Source organism: Giraffa tippelskirchi, chromosome X, assembly GCF_054371585.1.
Source record: "Giraffa tippelskirchi isolate mGirTip1 chromosome X, T2T-mGirTip1v1.2.pri, whole genome shotgun sequence".
Taxonomy (NCBI): domain Eukaryota; kingdom Metazoa; phylum Chordata; class Mammalia; order Artiodactyla; family Giraffidae; genus Giraffa; species Giraffa tippelskirchi.
Genome location: NC_137289.1, coordinates 11,373,621 through 11,389,441, shown reverse-complemented (window position 1 = coordinate 11,389,441; position 15,821 = coordinate 11,373,621). Strand labels below are relative to the sequence as shown.

Below are 15,821 nucleotides of genomic sequence, written 5' to 3'. Positions count from 1 at the left end.
TCTATAGAATGAAATTCCAAGGTGAATTTCTGAGAGTATTTTTTTATATAATTCAGATAATTTAGAGTTGCTTTTCTGTATAGAGTCTGTTGAGCTATAACCTGAATTTAAATTCTTTGGAATTATTTTCAATTCTATCTAATTGAGGGTAAATAATAAAAAAAAATACACCCAGCTCTAATTAGAGATGATATTACAATAAACTAATCTTTGTGCTCCATTTGCCATGCTCAAGAAATAACCTCAAAATTGAAACCTAGGATTGAAATAATAAATATGAGTCTTACCATTTCTGGTATGAGGTTGTTACTATAGTGCCATCTTCAGTGCAATGTACAAAGGAGGTTGTTTTTTTCCTTTGTTAAAAAAAAAATCAAGCATCAGAAACTATTCTTTTGGGGATGCTCACAACAGGAAAATGCTAAAAATGACAGAGAAATCTACGTCTCTTTTAAAATGATGCTTACTGTCTAACTGGTATTTAGCATTTTGGATTTGTATCTGGCACGTATCATGCATTAGTAATTAAACTACTATAGATCAAGTATTTGAATGATTGGAGCCAAATACATATTTAACTTGCTGGATAAATGACTTAAGTGTATAAACCAGAGAATCCTTGGATCTGAGAGTTAAGAGTGTTCTCCAAGATCATCTGGTCTAAACTTGCATTCAAATACATTTTTTTGAATGACATCCATCCTCCTTGTCAGAACCATTCAGACTATGGACACCTCCCTGGACAAAGAATTCTCTATTTTGGAACCTAGCTCATTCCAGGTATAGGCTGCTATGAATCCTTATGGAAAATGTCCTTCTGCCACATTGGAATGTTTCCCTGAAGCATCACCCACAGATCCTCACTCTCCTCTCTGGAACTTCCAAATAGAACAGTGTAATGGAAATAGCATTATCCTGTGAGTCAGGAGAATCAGGATGTAGACCAGATTGGTCTTCATGTGTTACTTGACATTGGGCAAGTCACCTTCCTGCTCCAGCCCTAGTTGCCTTTCCAAAAGGAAAGGAATTGGGACGAAACAATCTGATTTCAATGAGTAGGTATGCTCCCATCATTTTATGATGGTTCTTAAACATTGAAGATGACTATTCCCCAGCAGGCTCTTGGATTAATCCTGTTATGATAACATTTAAGATGGAATAAAGACTGTTTCTACCCATCTTACTTAGTTATAGTAAGGACACTATTTAGAAACTAGCTTTCTCCAATGTGTTTGTAGTCAAATGAGTAGGTGAAATCAGATATGCATTTGGGATTAAATACTCAAATTACTGCTCACACATCCTACACTGCAGCACAGTCTAGGCAACCAAGAGGACTGTGCAGTCTGTACAGAGTCCTACTTCTCTCCAAATGGACACATCAAAGCCTACAAAACGTCGACAAGTTCCAAGGAAGGTGATCTCATTGGATGGAATTTTAATAAAACGCCTGTGTTTGGGTTCTCTTAAAATCCCTCTTTTCCTAAAGACATGCTAGTTGTCTTCTTAGTCCTGATGGTTTGATCCAGTTTACAGTACACATTTCTGTGAAACTGCTTAGTTACATCTAGAAAAAAAAATGCTTTGTGAATTTTCATGGTGAGAACGGATACAGCAGCATTTAAGCAGCTGTGCCAAACCTGAGCAAATGAATATTTTCTGAAATAGAAGGTGCAAGGAGAAAATAACAGCCATGCTTACGGCAACACATGGCAAACCTGCCCACATGTCAGCAATAATAGACTTCTCGAGTTACTGCAGGGACCTCAGTGCAAACTGATTTCTTTGAATCCAGCTCAGGACTGAAAGCCTTGCAGTCCAATTCCGATGCAAGGAAATCTAAATTGTGAGAAATCCTAACGTTGTCCTGTTTCCTGATAACTCTCTCTTCTTATAATTACTTTTGTGTCAGCAAGACTACCTTTGAAATCAATCACTTACTATACTACATTTTCCATATTTCTCAAAGTTATAAGAAGGAAATGAACAGATAGAAGTGTGATGATTCTTTCTATAAATAACTTGAAATTTCCAGGGTGGAGATTACCCTCCACTTTGACAGGGAGAGCTATGAATAAAACAGCCAGTAGCTACCGTGGGCTGGAAGATAACTGGTAAATAAAAACAAATATAGCAATGTGGGAAATACACACAGCAGTGTGATCTCTACTTGTGATAATATTCCACACTTGAACATGGAATCCTAGGTTTTGTGTGTGTGTACTGCCACTAACAAGCAAACGACAGTGAAAAAAAATCTCCCGAAACTAGCCCATGCCATAGATGATGTTGGCTTTTTATAACAGCAGAAGAGAAGAATTTCCAGCAGGGAGGACTTGGCAAATGTGACACATCCTGCGATGGAGCAAGGGGACCCATGGCAGAGACATGGCTTCCCGGAGATTCTGGCAGGAAATGGCTTCTGAAATATGCACTTGGTAATTTGTACTGAAATACAATTTCTGATAACAAACCAAAAGGCCTAGCAGCTTTTTACCAGAAGATTAGGTACCCAAATGTTTGTATTGATTTATTTTGTCCCCTAGGAAAATTCATTGTATGTAATACACCTGTTTCACCTCCTACTCTCATTAAACACATTTGCTAATTATTATTATTTTTTAACAGCTAGAATTCACCAGGAGGCCCTGGCAATCAGTCAGTTCATGATAACAGTCATCCCAGGAAAAAATTTCATGGAGGCTGTAAAGGTAACTAAGTTGTTTTCAGTGACCAGTGAATTCTGTAAAAGCATGAGTTGTGTTGATACAACCTGGATTTCCTATATATTTAAAAAGAAATGAAGCAGAGAGGGAGAAAAAAGTCTAAGATTTGACATATTTTACCATGAGTCTTGTTCAGTAATCAGAATCTGAGTTCTATCTGATAAGCAATATTTTCCTCTTGATACTCACTTGCCCTTATCCTTCTCAACCTTCACTTGGGTAGACAGCTTTTTAGTCAGTCATTTTCAATCTGCTTTTTCTTCTTTTTTTTAACCTTTGTATTCTAATAATTTTGAGTCAAGCCCTCACCCTGGGGTTCTTTATTTTGGATCTAGGGGCCCCTATCTGGCTCTCTGGATAATATTTGCGAAAGGTAGTTAACAGATTTGTACCATGGTTGGCTACTTTGCCATTCCATACTGCAAGGAAGCTTATAGATTGTGGATGATAATGATGATAAAGTTAACAAATAAGGAAAATCAAAACCAAATCTCAAGACAATAGACATTACTGAAAACCAAGGAAGTCCTGGGAGATAAACAGGGACTAATTTCTACTACCTATGACACAATGGTCAGGTTGCAATTTAAAATGAAGCAAAAAGCTGAAAAATTATAATTTGGGGTCTAACAACTATTTTGATTTGGGAAATCTACACATTCAGGGAAGAAACATTGTATTTGTTTACATCAACTCAATAATGCATAATTCACTCTGTGTGCATTCCTCTGTGTGAGTGTGTGCGTGTGTGTTTGCATGTGTAGGTAGGTAGACCTGGCCTGTTGTATAAACTAACGGAGCAATGGCATAATCTAGAAATCAGATCATTTGCATTTTTTCTGATGTTGAGCTTTACTAATGTCACACTAATAAACACACTGAATGGTTACAAACATGACCTATAAGAAAAGACTTTTATTAGTGAAAACAGCATTAAAATTATTGAATATCAACTCCAGAATTTTACCACAAAGGTTCAGTTTACATGGAACAATGATGGAAACATACATTGTAAATCTCAGCAGAGAGAACAGACCTCACTCTCACTTTCGAAGGCTGCCATGAGCAGTTAGCAGTGTATGACATGAGCTAGTATAGAAATAGATTGTTCATGAACTTCAGATGACTATTTCCTTCCTATAGTTAATTTGAAAGTGATATTTTATATTTCTCATTACATATTCAGATCATCTCTCTGAAGGCCATATTCATGAGCTTTTTAAGTTCAACAAGTAATTTCTCATATTTGATGTATTATTGAATCACCAGAGTTTCTATTTAGCCAGCGTATACAAAAGCAAACTAAGGTGGAAGCCTGAGTAATTCTTTCCTGGTTCTGGGTACTACAGTCAGCAGATCTAGTAATTATGATTTAATGAAACATTTGAATCTTTTTATTCTCAGTGGCAATTATTTGGCTCAAAGTATTCAAGTGGTTGTCTCAGAGCTCTCCCTCATTTTTCTCTACAGACATAGGAACAACAGGCTAAAAATTATCTTTAAAGAATTAAAAAGTCATAGAATTTCATACGAGATGGACAATGTAGTTTTCCTTCCTTAAGTAACCTTTCTAAAATGCAGTCTTGCCAACCGGTGGGAAGTAAAACAAATGCAATTCAAAATTAGACTAAGATCAGTTTTGTACAGAATAAATTATTGAAATTTATTTAGCTTCCCATTTGCTTTTAACAAAGGACAGAGTCCCCAGCAAATCTGAAATTGAGGGTTAACAATTGAGCTTGAGATCTGTCACCAGTGATTCCCAGTAAACAAAGCCACAAACAGGATATTTTAGTTCAGCCCATCTGATCATAGTGACTAACTGACTGAGCACTTGGAATGAAGCTAAATCTTTGATACCCCTTGTCTACATAACTGAGTGGCTGGGACCCAAACCACTGTGCTATGAAAAAAAGAACTAAAATAGGTCTCTCTGTCACGTGATGCATTTCCTGTGACACATTTTGTCTAAAAGTACTCATACATGCTATCTATAATGCTCAGGTCTTCAGCATAGCTGGTTATAGAGCCAGGCCATAGCAACGTTAATGTTCTCTGTATCCCTCTGTCTTTCTATCTCTTCCTGTAAGAAAACACTTTATTGGCCTGTTTATAATCTTTGCTGCCTTCAAATAATGCAATTGGTTCATTTTTTTCAACCAAATGATGGACTGATGATTTTGGTCATCTTTGAAAGAACCAAGTAAAAGTCAAAACCAATCCTGGAAATGGGTAACTAACCAATCAAGCTGGCCATAGATGATAGAGGACCCGAAGTTTTCTAAAAGTGTTGAAACAGATAAAGATTGAATGTTAATATTTGCTTATCTGCAATTATGTCAGATTCCAACTGATTCAAGGCAATGGGGAAGAATCAAATTGTGTTGACCTTGGCCCTGTCTGGCTCTTCTCCAAAGAGAATGCCAGTGGAAAGGAACTCAAGTTGCAAAGATGTTCGAAAGGAAAAGCATCTCTTAACACAGATTTAGCAATTAAGTTTAATACAAAGAGCATTCTAAAGCTCTGTGTCTTACCCTCAAATCTGGGTGAAAAGATCAATTTGATTACTGCTTTATGTCTTCTGAAAAAATAATGGAAAGATAAATATATTTAACAAAGTGTGGCTTCAGAAATACCATTGTAGCAAACAATTTTATTAATACTTTCATAAAATGGCATTTAATAAAGTCTTCTAATACCTTGATGCTATTAAAAGCAAACAAAAGTCATTAAAACAGTTCCTTTCTGTGATTTACATTAGCTTTTATAGCATTACTTGACTTTTGTCTTAGAAACTAATGCAAATAATAATAATCAAATCAGGGTAAAAACAATACAATGTGTTTTCTTTACTTTATTTCAAAATAGTGATTATAAATACATTCTTCATATATTTTCTCCCCAGCTCTTTGGATGCGACAATAACACACAAAAAAATATAACTCACTGTGCTCATTTCATACAATGTCAATGTACAAATCATGCAAAAGATATCATAGATTAATATTACTGCCATACATTTCTGGATGTCTTATTATTTCTGCAATACCTGTTGATGTTATTCATGAGGCCATGCCCTGTATAATGTATGCATCCTTGTGGCTTACAGAAATTAACTTTTCTCTTAAAAGCAACAAACGAAAGCTGGTGTTGAAATGATTTTCTAATTAATATATTTATTCAGTTTATTTTTCAGAATGGAAAACTAAATACAGAATATAAATTGCCTTATAGACTGGAATCACTGTATTTTAATAGCTGCTTTCTGATAAAATTACACAAAGATTTCCTTTTAAAGAATTGAATCATCTTTATTGATTTCATAAAAAAATAATTAAAACTTGGTTTATATTCCACAGACATAATATATTATCTCCACCCCTTTACTGATTTCATATGATCTAATTTCCTCTGCCACCATTCTAACAGTCCAAGTACATGATACAATGCCAAGAAGGCAATGATGTGTCAGACCACATTAGAAATGAGTGCTTCTTGGATTTTTTTTAGATTTGAATCAAATTCTACTGAAAACGCTGTACCAACATATAGATCTTTCCTTAAGGAGTTAAACTAACATCAAGGTTATAGTTGAAACCAACAAATTGTAGATAACAGTATTTTAACTGCTCTTGTACTCAACTCAAAACTTATGCCTAACTACATTATCATAAAATGTACAGTAGAACTAATGGGAGACAGGTGTAAAATTGTATACATTGTATAATGTAGGCACAAAGACTTTAGTTCAGGAAAAGAGATCTGCCTTAACCAAGGATTTGTTACTGTCATTCACTTATAAGTAGAACTTCCAAATAACCACATACATTAAAATTACTTTCTTTTGGAAACGGTGAACATTTATTCCTTTCAGCAGAAGAGTATGAGATAGCCAATATGCTACAGCAAGCTTCGAGATGGATGCAGGTACTCTTGCCATTGACAACTGCGAAAACCTTGAAACCTCTTCAAAGTATCATCACACTGAATAAAAGGCATCATCCCAATGACCTCTTATCCCCAGCTCAAAAATAGAGCTTTCCGGTTCCTCCCACGAGCATCTACTTAAGATTCCTCAAGTCATACTTTATTGACAGGATAAACTAAAACACTTTCTTTGCAGCCTTTGCGTCTTTATCCTGTCAGTACACATTAGGAACCCTTTAATCCATGGATGCGTGCAAGCATGGTAATGGCATATTAAAAGTTCTTATGAAATTGTAGATGCAAACAGGCTGTTGGGCACACAACTTCATGTCTTTTCTTTCAAGATCAGAAAGCAAGTATTTGTTTATATATTTTTAATATTCATATAAAGTATTCACAGACATTGTCATGAAAATTAAAATTACACATTAAAGTTTTAAGAGCACCGGCACATACATATGGAGCCAATTTTTTTTTTTTTGCTATTTAAAAAAAATCTCCAAATAATCTATATGTATGCATGTACACCCAAACACACACATACACACCAACACCTCCAAGAATGCCAAGTTGTTTGTTTGTTTGCTTTTTTTAAATCCTGCAACAAACACATAAAGCCCTGGAATTAGGCCTAATAAAGAGGCTAATTAGGCTAATTAGGCCTAATAAAGAGGCTGCTGTTACAACTTTAATCATAATATCATTTTAGAAGCTGCACCAAAACACTTGCCACTTGAAATTCATGAAGAATGCCTGTATTTTACCTTCTTGGTCATCTTACTGATCAATACAGTAATTATAAGAGATGGAACACGAGTAATATGCATACGCAGGCAGGCCGAGAAGGCAATGTGTTTCAGGATGTCCTTTTGCTAACTGGGAGAACCTAAAAATATTAAAATATCTCCCATGATCAAGTGCTTCCTTCCTTTGACCAATTTTGACTTAGAAGTTAACAGCACAAGCAAACACAGTGGCATGTCATTTGTACTTGCAGACTGTGAACTCATCTGAGACCAATGAAAGCATTTTACAGTGTGGCTTTCATAGCCACGGATTACCATGATGTTTACTGTTCTACTTGATTATCTGATAGTAGTCAGAATGATGAAAAAACAGGATATGATGCATACAAGATATAACTATTAACCTTATTCATTATTTTTTTAAATATTCGTAGTGAAAACTATTTGAATTCAGCTCATAGAATCCTGAAAAGCAAGACAAGTGATGGCAAATAATTGCCTCAGACACAGTCTATAAAACTAAGGAACCTATTTTAAAATGCACAGTTGGTAACAAATCTGAAGATAATATGCTAAATTCTCAATGAGAGCACAGACTATTTTTTTTATTTTTGTGGGTTTTTTTGTGGTTTTTTTTGTTTTGTTTTGTTTTTAAATGATACCTGATCACAATGTCCAGAATATTTCTGTACACATAAGCTTCAGTTTCAGTTTGGTATATTTTTGCTGTCTAAATGTATACTATTGATAAATTCCCTGTGATCAGGAAAACAAGTCAGGCATATTAAATACAGATTAAGGAGTACATATTTTCCTATTTAGTATACAAAGTACTTCATAAATATGAATTATGTTACAAAAATAGCTTTGGGTGCGCTCACACGGTAAGCACTTTGCTAATTTTGGACAACCTTTAAGGATTGTGGGTATTTCACATAACTGAGAACAAACTCTAATATTAGTTGAATTTGAGCCATGTTTAATTCTGATAAACATCACGTATTTCTTCAGATCACCACAAACGCTAGGTAACTCACGTTGATTTTTTTTTTCTCTTTTAGGTTTTATGTCTAGACAGATAATGCTTAAAGTGTTCAAATTTACTTTATAGTTATGTAATGCATGGTATATTTTAAACAAATATTTGCACAATTTAACATTATAAATCCAGCGGTTTCAAGATGCAGGCCATAAAGTTTACCGATTTACAAATACTATCGAATGTTCTCTCTTGGCATGCTTTTTTTTTTTTTTAACTTTTCAGAGAATCTTTACACAGAGTTGTTACAATGCCACAAATCAAAAGGGGTATTCCAGTTCCACCAACTGAATCTACGTGCAAGATGAAGGACCCAGCTGAGGTACAAACACTGGTACCAGTTTTCTTGAGTTTGTTTTACAGAGCACAAAGAGATGAAGGTTTTGCATTGGGGTACAAAACAGATTTGCCTCTTGAGGTTAAATTCAGTGAATTATGTATATAAAGCATCCCTTTGGCAATAGAGTTTGCAGTATCCCCACAGGACTCCACAGTATAGGTTTTATGTAGCAAAATCTATTAAGGAAATTCTCTTCTACGGGACACATCTTTGCAGCTACAGTTAATGAGACACCCTTGGAAACACCTGCCTCTATGCCTATTGATAATATAGTATTTGGAAGTGAGAAGTCAACAAAAGGCACTTTCATCATTAAATAAATGTCCTCTGTAGGAAGTAAGATTGCATGACCTAGATCTTGTTCAAAGCTGTCTGCTCTTCAAGGACCTGTAGGTAGTCGGGGGAACTCTGGAGTTTCGCCTTCAGTTCAAAGTACTCACTGCTCTTCCTTTGCTCCACGACAATTTTACTGTGGTTGCCGCCTATCAGTGACTTCTTGTTTTTTTTGTCTTGTTGTTTTTCTGGATAGCGGATCTCGAAGCCACTGATGCCTATGCTATTGTACTCCTTTTTGCTTTCGAGAAAATTCTGAATAAACACATTTGAATCCCTGCTCGGGAATAATTCATCCAGCTCATCAATGGTGCTTAGTCTCTTCCTGGTATCCACGTGCAATACATCTTTTTCCTTGTCAGTGACATTTCTCATCATGACTTTCTGGCCTGGAGGATCAGAAAACATGAACCCGGTTTCAGATTCTTTCAGGCCACAGGTGTGGCTCTTGCTCATCTGTTCTATAGTTTGTGGAATGAACGCTTCCGTCCCCAGGCCATCTTTTTTGTTGGTTTTGTGGTCGTGTTTTCTTAGCTGCAGCTGCATGGAACCGCACTCAGGGTTCCCCAGGCCTTCGTGCTTCACTGTGGGTTTCTTGTTTCGTCTCAGCACAAAAACAAGAAGGCAAAAAGCAACAAACACAGTTAAGATGAGGACCACTAAGATGCTTAGGATCAAAATGGACAGAGGCACTGGACCACCAGGAGGACTTCGAATGGGCCCCAACGGGGTAGTGAAACTAATGGCGGGTGCAGGGCTTGTGAAGGGCGCCGATGGCTTGTTTAAGAGCTTGGGACACAAGATTTCGTTTTTGAGGGACTTCAGTTCTATGTTGGCAAACTGCACAGGTGTCTCGCACTTCAGTTCTTTCATGACAATCCCATCATTCAGCTTCTCCAGCCACAGCTTTAATGCCACTAAGTCACAAGTGCAGTCCCACGGGTTGCCCTCCAGGTCGATCTGAGTAAGAGCCTGCAGCTGATCCAGGACACCACTGACAGGCAGATACATAAACTTGTTGTTCCTCAGGTTCAGTCTAGCGAGGGGTGCTCCCGAGAAAATGTACACGGGCAGGCTCTTTAAGAGATTATTGTTTAAGTACAGCAGCTGCAAGTTTGGCATTGAGTCAAAGGTGCCCGCTAAGATTTCCTTAATTAAGTTGTATTCCAAATATAAATACTGCAGGTTATGAAGGCCTGAAAAGATCTCGGGATAGAGTCTCTCGATCTGATTGCCATTGAGATAAAGCCGGCGTAAATTCGTGAGGTTGTGGAATACGTCCCCCTTGATGGCGGTAATCTGATTGCTGCCTAAATGGAGTAGATCTAGTCCCTCGAACTCAGTAAAATCAGAGATGTCCACGTCTTTGATGCTGTTGCCATTGACATGCAACTTCTTGGCATTTAACGGTTTCGGTATCAGCTCTGACATGGACTGGATGTTTTTCTCTTGGCAGTTGACGCTCAGTCCCAGATCAGAAGGGTGGGTTTTGCAGAAGCAAGGTGCTGGACAAGGTGTAAGAGGAGGCACCCTGGTTTGGTAAGACACGATCTGGCTGAGATTGCGGTTAGAGAGGGCTTTGCCGGCCACGATTCCAGAGATCTTGGACGGATTTGTTGTTTTCGGTGCTTTGGTCACTAACCTGTGTAAAGATGTTTGGGTGGTGTGACCGTTCGGGGTGGTGTAGCCATTTTCCAGCTGAGACGGAGGCAGGATTCGCACATCAAAATCACTGCCTGTGCCCATGGGGCATAATTCTTGCTTGTTGGTTTCTTTTAAAAGTCTTCCGTATAAGTCACTGGGCGTTTCACAGATAGCTTCACCTATGTAAATGTTATATGGCATATTCTCCAGCCAAGCTTTTAAAGGCAACAGATCACAGCTACAGTTCCAAGGGTTATCTTCCAGTTGCAATTCGACCACACGGCCTATGTGTTCCAGAACTCCGATATAGGGGAGCTTCTGGATTCTGTTCCCTCGGATATCCAGATGAGTCAAAGATGCAAATCGGAAAATATTATCAGGAAGGAAGGAAATCAGATTGTCATTAAGAATGAGAACTTTCAGTTTGTGGAGCTTATTGAAGGCTCCGCGTTCAATATACTTGATTAAATTGTAGTCAGCCTGGAGATACTCCAAGTTCTCAATGCCAAGGAAAGTGTCAGCTCGGAGAATCTTTAATTCATTGTTGTTCAAGTGCAACTGCTTTAATGCACTGAGCCCAAGGAAGGCTCCTCCCTCAATGTTCTGCAGTTTATTATTTCCCAGCTGCAGGGACACTGCATGTGAAAAATTCAAGAATGTGTTTGGGTAGAGGATATTTAAAAAATTGTTTTGGAAATTGAGGTGATAAAAATTGGACCAAGGGGGTTTCAGCTGATTTGGCCTGTAGACTGAAACCTTCTCACAGTTGACATACAGCACATTCTCAACTGACACGCAGGAACACACATTGCAAATTTCCACTGATATGTCAGAATCTGCATTTGTCGAAGAAATCAGGGCTGACAAAATCAGAAAGAGCCAAAGAAACATCTTCTTGCAATCAGCAAACAACTTTATGCTTCTGAATAAAGAGAAATAATCTAAAAAATAAAAAGAAAACATTTTTTTCAATGATCTTTACTTGAAAAAGAATTTGTGCTTAAATCCTAACACAGTGAATACACGGCTATAATAATTAGCTTTGTATTTTTAAGACACCCAAAACTTCAAGTACTCTCACTCAGTTCAACAAGAACCACCAAAAATACCATACATTTTATTTCTGTGCCTGTAGTTGATACAAATTTTACATGTGCAGAACACAAAACAAACAACAGAAAAAAAAAAAAGATTGCTGATCATGGTTTAACCTGAACAATCTGAAAATAGCATTTAAAAAAAAAAAAACTTGGACCACCAAATTCCACTCTTGAATTCTGACCTCAAGCTTCTATTGGTATCTCTAATGACTGATCCCAGAATATCAACTACACCACATAGTTGTTAGCACCAGGAAGGAATTTCTATCTGTAAATGTCTACTCTCTAGGCTTCAGCCTGGTAAGAAGCCAGGCAGAGGAGGTATTAGGGCCTTGGGTTCCATGAAGGATGGCGATGGGAGTACTGAGTGGCTGCAGAGGGAATGGTCAAAAGATCAAGGTGGAAGAAACCCTGGAAAGATATGTGCCTGAGCTTCAGCCCAGAGGTAAGCACATTGCCATGAATCAGTTCACTCCTGTACACTGCTCTACACTGTGTTTAAAACACACACACACACACACACACACACACACACACATGACCCTGAGAGGGTTTAGTAAAATAACCAAGTAGGAAATGGCCGCATTTGAGTATCAGGTAAATAAACAGTATCCAGTTTCCTGTCAGTCATCTCCCAAACAGGGGAGGAAAAAAGCCTTTTTCGTCTTTGAGTCCCAGAAAGCAGGAAACAAACCTGCTTGCCCCGTACTGCCTACTTGATGTCCAGACAGTCTCCCTACTCCCCCAGAACTGGCTTTCCTGCCTCCCTGACCCTCTCCCATTCCTCTGTGTGCCATCTCAACCCAAGGCCGACTGACACTTGGCTCAGATGCCGATCTCCTTCACTTGGACCATAGACTGCCACTGCTGAGGAAGAGGGGTTCACACACTACAATCCCTGGGAGGCTTTATCTGCAGCGCCAGATACATTTAGCACAGCCAATGTCTGCCCTCAAAGTCATCAGTTCCCAAATACCTCACTCCAAATATTACCACCCCCTGTCTCTGTCTACAAACAAACCAAGAGTCACTTAGTGGAGTTTCATGCTTAGCAAATTAACCCGTGGCTGCCAATTCTGTCCACACTGTATGCATGTGCAAATATATGTGATGCTTCATGGAAAAGATTAAAAGCAACAGCAAGCACTGTGCATTTTACCGATGCAGTTTTACTCATGTGAGCCTCCTCCATCTCAAATGGGAAGCTGTCCGGAATTTCAATATGGTTACCATCAAATATTAATTAAATAAATCAATTACTCAGGAACACACAAGGAGAAGAATGATACAAAGAGATAAGTGACACAAAAACTCCTTTGTTTATTTTGCCCACGAGCAATCAGCTAGTGGCAAAACCGAACATGCCTCAAGGTAGACAATTCCTTAGCAGTCACCTCGAAGATTTGCATTTTGAGTAGTTTGGTTCAGAATATAGCCGGCACTGCCGAGATGCTCCTTGGTGGCCATATAGATGAGCATTTCCTCAGTTCACAGTGATAGCTTAATTGGCAGTGCAAAAAGAAGTCATAATTTCAAAGTATGACATCATCCAAACTAATTTTCATTGTAAAATCAAAATCTCACATGTTTTCTTGGCCTTCCTACAGATCTGGTTTTCAACAGCTACTCTGCTTCCTTAGAGTCATTTCTTGTTACTAACCCCCCACCCCGCACTGCCCCCAACCCTGAAGAAATGCTAAAACAACCAAAGCAAACCAAAAACCTGAACACCTGAATTCAGTACAAAACTTAAGAACAAGGAGCATCAACAGACCTGAAATTGCATAAGGAGCTGTCCTCCTCGTAATTTCTACTTTAAGTAGCAATGGGGGGGGGGGCGCAAGGACAAGCTAGAAGTTCCCAAACGCAGCTCGGGTGAAACAGAAGCCGCAGGCAGCTGGAGGATAAAGCAAGGGAGAAGGGGAGTAGAGCCGCCAAGGAGAGAAGGGAAGAGGGACCGAAAGGGCAAGAGACCATGCAGAAGTGGAGAGATTAAGAAAAAGAGCTAGGAGAAAGGAGCTCCCCCCTCCAAAAAAAAAGGGGGGACGGAAGGGGCAATGAATGTAAGCGAAAGAAACCTCATATTCACATGGTACCACTAAAACCTGTACATTTTACAATGGTGTGTGTGTGGGGGGAGAAGACAAAAAGGAAAAAGCAAATCCACAAAGTGTGAGCTGAGTACCAAAAGCCATCTCTCGGGGTGACAAGGGTGGCCCGTATCCTTATCCACCTCTCCGTCTCTCGCTCTCCCTGCCCCGCAAGACACCCGTCTCCCACGGCCGGCCAGGACTGCACAAACCTAGCCTTACCACAAATCCGGAATCTACCGGAGCTCCGCGCCTGGCGCTCCGCTTCCGCGCGGAGGGACCGGGCCTGCAGGGGGCCGACGACCGGGGAGTGTGGGCAGAGGTGGCTCCCTGGGAACTGGCCCGGGAAACCTCCGCCTGCCTGCCTGGGGCGCGCGCGTGGGGTGGGGGGTGCTCTGGGGAGAGACGCGGTCCACACCGCCCCCGGTGCGCTACCTCGGGCCGGCAGCGATGCAGCTGGAGGGGCCGCCGGCGATGGCGCGTACCGCAATGTTTTGCCGCATCTCGGTGCCCAGGGCCGGCACGCAGCCCCCTCCCGGGTCCCGGGCCCCGGGCCCGAGCGGCGGCCTCGTGGGCCGGGCAGCGGAGGCGGGGACCGCTCGGGATGTCGCGGGGGCCTTCAGCTCCGCTGCGCATACATCTCTCAGCGCGCTCCCGCCCCACTGGGGGCAGCTGCTGGAGTTTCCGTCGGCCTCTGATAGACCCGGGCGTGCGGTGGTTGAGGGGGAAGAGGTGGCCGGCTTGGGCCACGAGGGTGATAGCTACCGGGGCGTCACTGGCCCGCTAGCCATAGGCAGAGTGACCCCGTGGCTCCTTGGCCGACAGCGGCGGCCCAGGCTCCCACTTGCGCGCCCACCCCTACCCCACCCCCCACGCCGGCCAGCCACAGAATGCTACTGTCACCAAGCCAGAAATCAGCTCAACATTTGGGCATCTTGCAAAGTCGCGCTGCCAGCGCTTGCTCGGCTTTGCAGGGTTTTTGGAGTTACCCACCGGCTTCTCTCGTATTCCCTGTCTTGCGGGATGCCAGCAATCTCCGATCAGCTCGCGGGCCACTGCCCGGAGCCCCAGATCCAGGTCCGCCTAGAGTGCCTGCGAGGGGGGCGCAAAAAAACAAAGCCCAGCCGGCGCAGCGGCCCCGACAGCCCACATAGCCGTAGACCAGGACACTTTCCCTGTCGTCCCGGCCGCCCGGGGGCGGGGAGGGGAGGCGCGCAACGATGCTAAGGACACCGGACTCTTTCGGTCCTCGGGGACTTGCGACCGCGCGGTGGGCAGGCAAGCGGGGAGCGCGCGGGAGCGGGGAGGTAGCCACTACGGCCGCTTTGGCCACTCAGCTCGCTCCAAACCAACACGACCCAAACTAAAAATAAGAAGCTACCTGCCCCCCTCCACGTGCACGCGCGCGCGCACACACACATAGACACAAACTCACACACCCGCGCGCGCTGCCGAGCCGAGCTGGGAAAAGAGGCAGCTCGTGTCTGTGCAGCCCCAAGCTGGAAATTCACCCACCTCCGGACTCCGGCGGCTTTCGCCGGACCCGCCGCGCCGCGATCTGCGCTGCAGTTTCCGCGATGGTCTCTACGTGATCCGGGCTCGAGCTCTTCGGCGCCAGCTCGCCCGTCAAACCCAGCGAGCAACCCTAGCAGGCGGGCAGCGGCGCGCACGCGCGCACCCAGCCAGACACCGCGCGCGCACCCGGCCCCTAGCACACCGGCTGCACCTTTACATACAAGCGCCGAATCCTCGCCCCCGCCCCCCGCACTCCCCCCCAACCCCTGGGCACTCACGCAGCCCTCCCTTCCAACACTGAAGCACCTCGACCCCCGCGCATTCGCGAGGCCTCCCGCAAACCCTCACCCAGACACCCCCC

The 15,821-nt window shown here is 41.7% G+C and overlaps 1 protein-coding gene across 5 annotated transcripts; it reads right to left on the bottom strand.

Annotated features, from left to right (window-relative positions):
• Nucleotides 1–8,436: 8,436 nt before the first annotated feature.
• Nucleotides 8,437–15,601, bottom strand: SLITRK4 (SLIT and NTRK like family member 4). 5 transcript variants are annotated; one of them, XM_081564184.1, is made up of 2 exons: nt 14,939–15,116; nt 8,437–11,696 (listed from the first exon to the last, which is right to left on the bottom strand). In XM_081564184.1, the coding sequence occupies exon 2, from the start codon at nt 11,644–11,646 to the stop codon at nt 9,130–9,132; it is 2,517 nt and encodes an 838-aa protein (XP_081420310.1). In that variant the 5' UTR covers nt 11,647–11,696; nt 14,939–15,116; the 3' UTR covers nt 8,437–9,129. The 5 variants fall into 5 exon arrangements, with proteins under 5 accessions (XP_081420310.1, XP_081420311.1, XP_081420313.1 ...); XM_081564185.1 differs by lacking the exon at nt 14,939–15,116 and adding an exon at nt 15,461–15,601 and having other exon boundaries at nt 8,447–11,696; XM_081564187.1 differs by lacking the exon at nt 14,939–15,116 and adding an exon at nt 14,168–14,540 and having other exon boundaries at nt 8,447–11,696.
• Nucleotides 15,602–15,821: the final 220 nt, after the last annotated feature.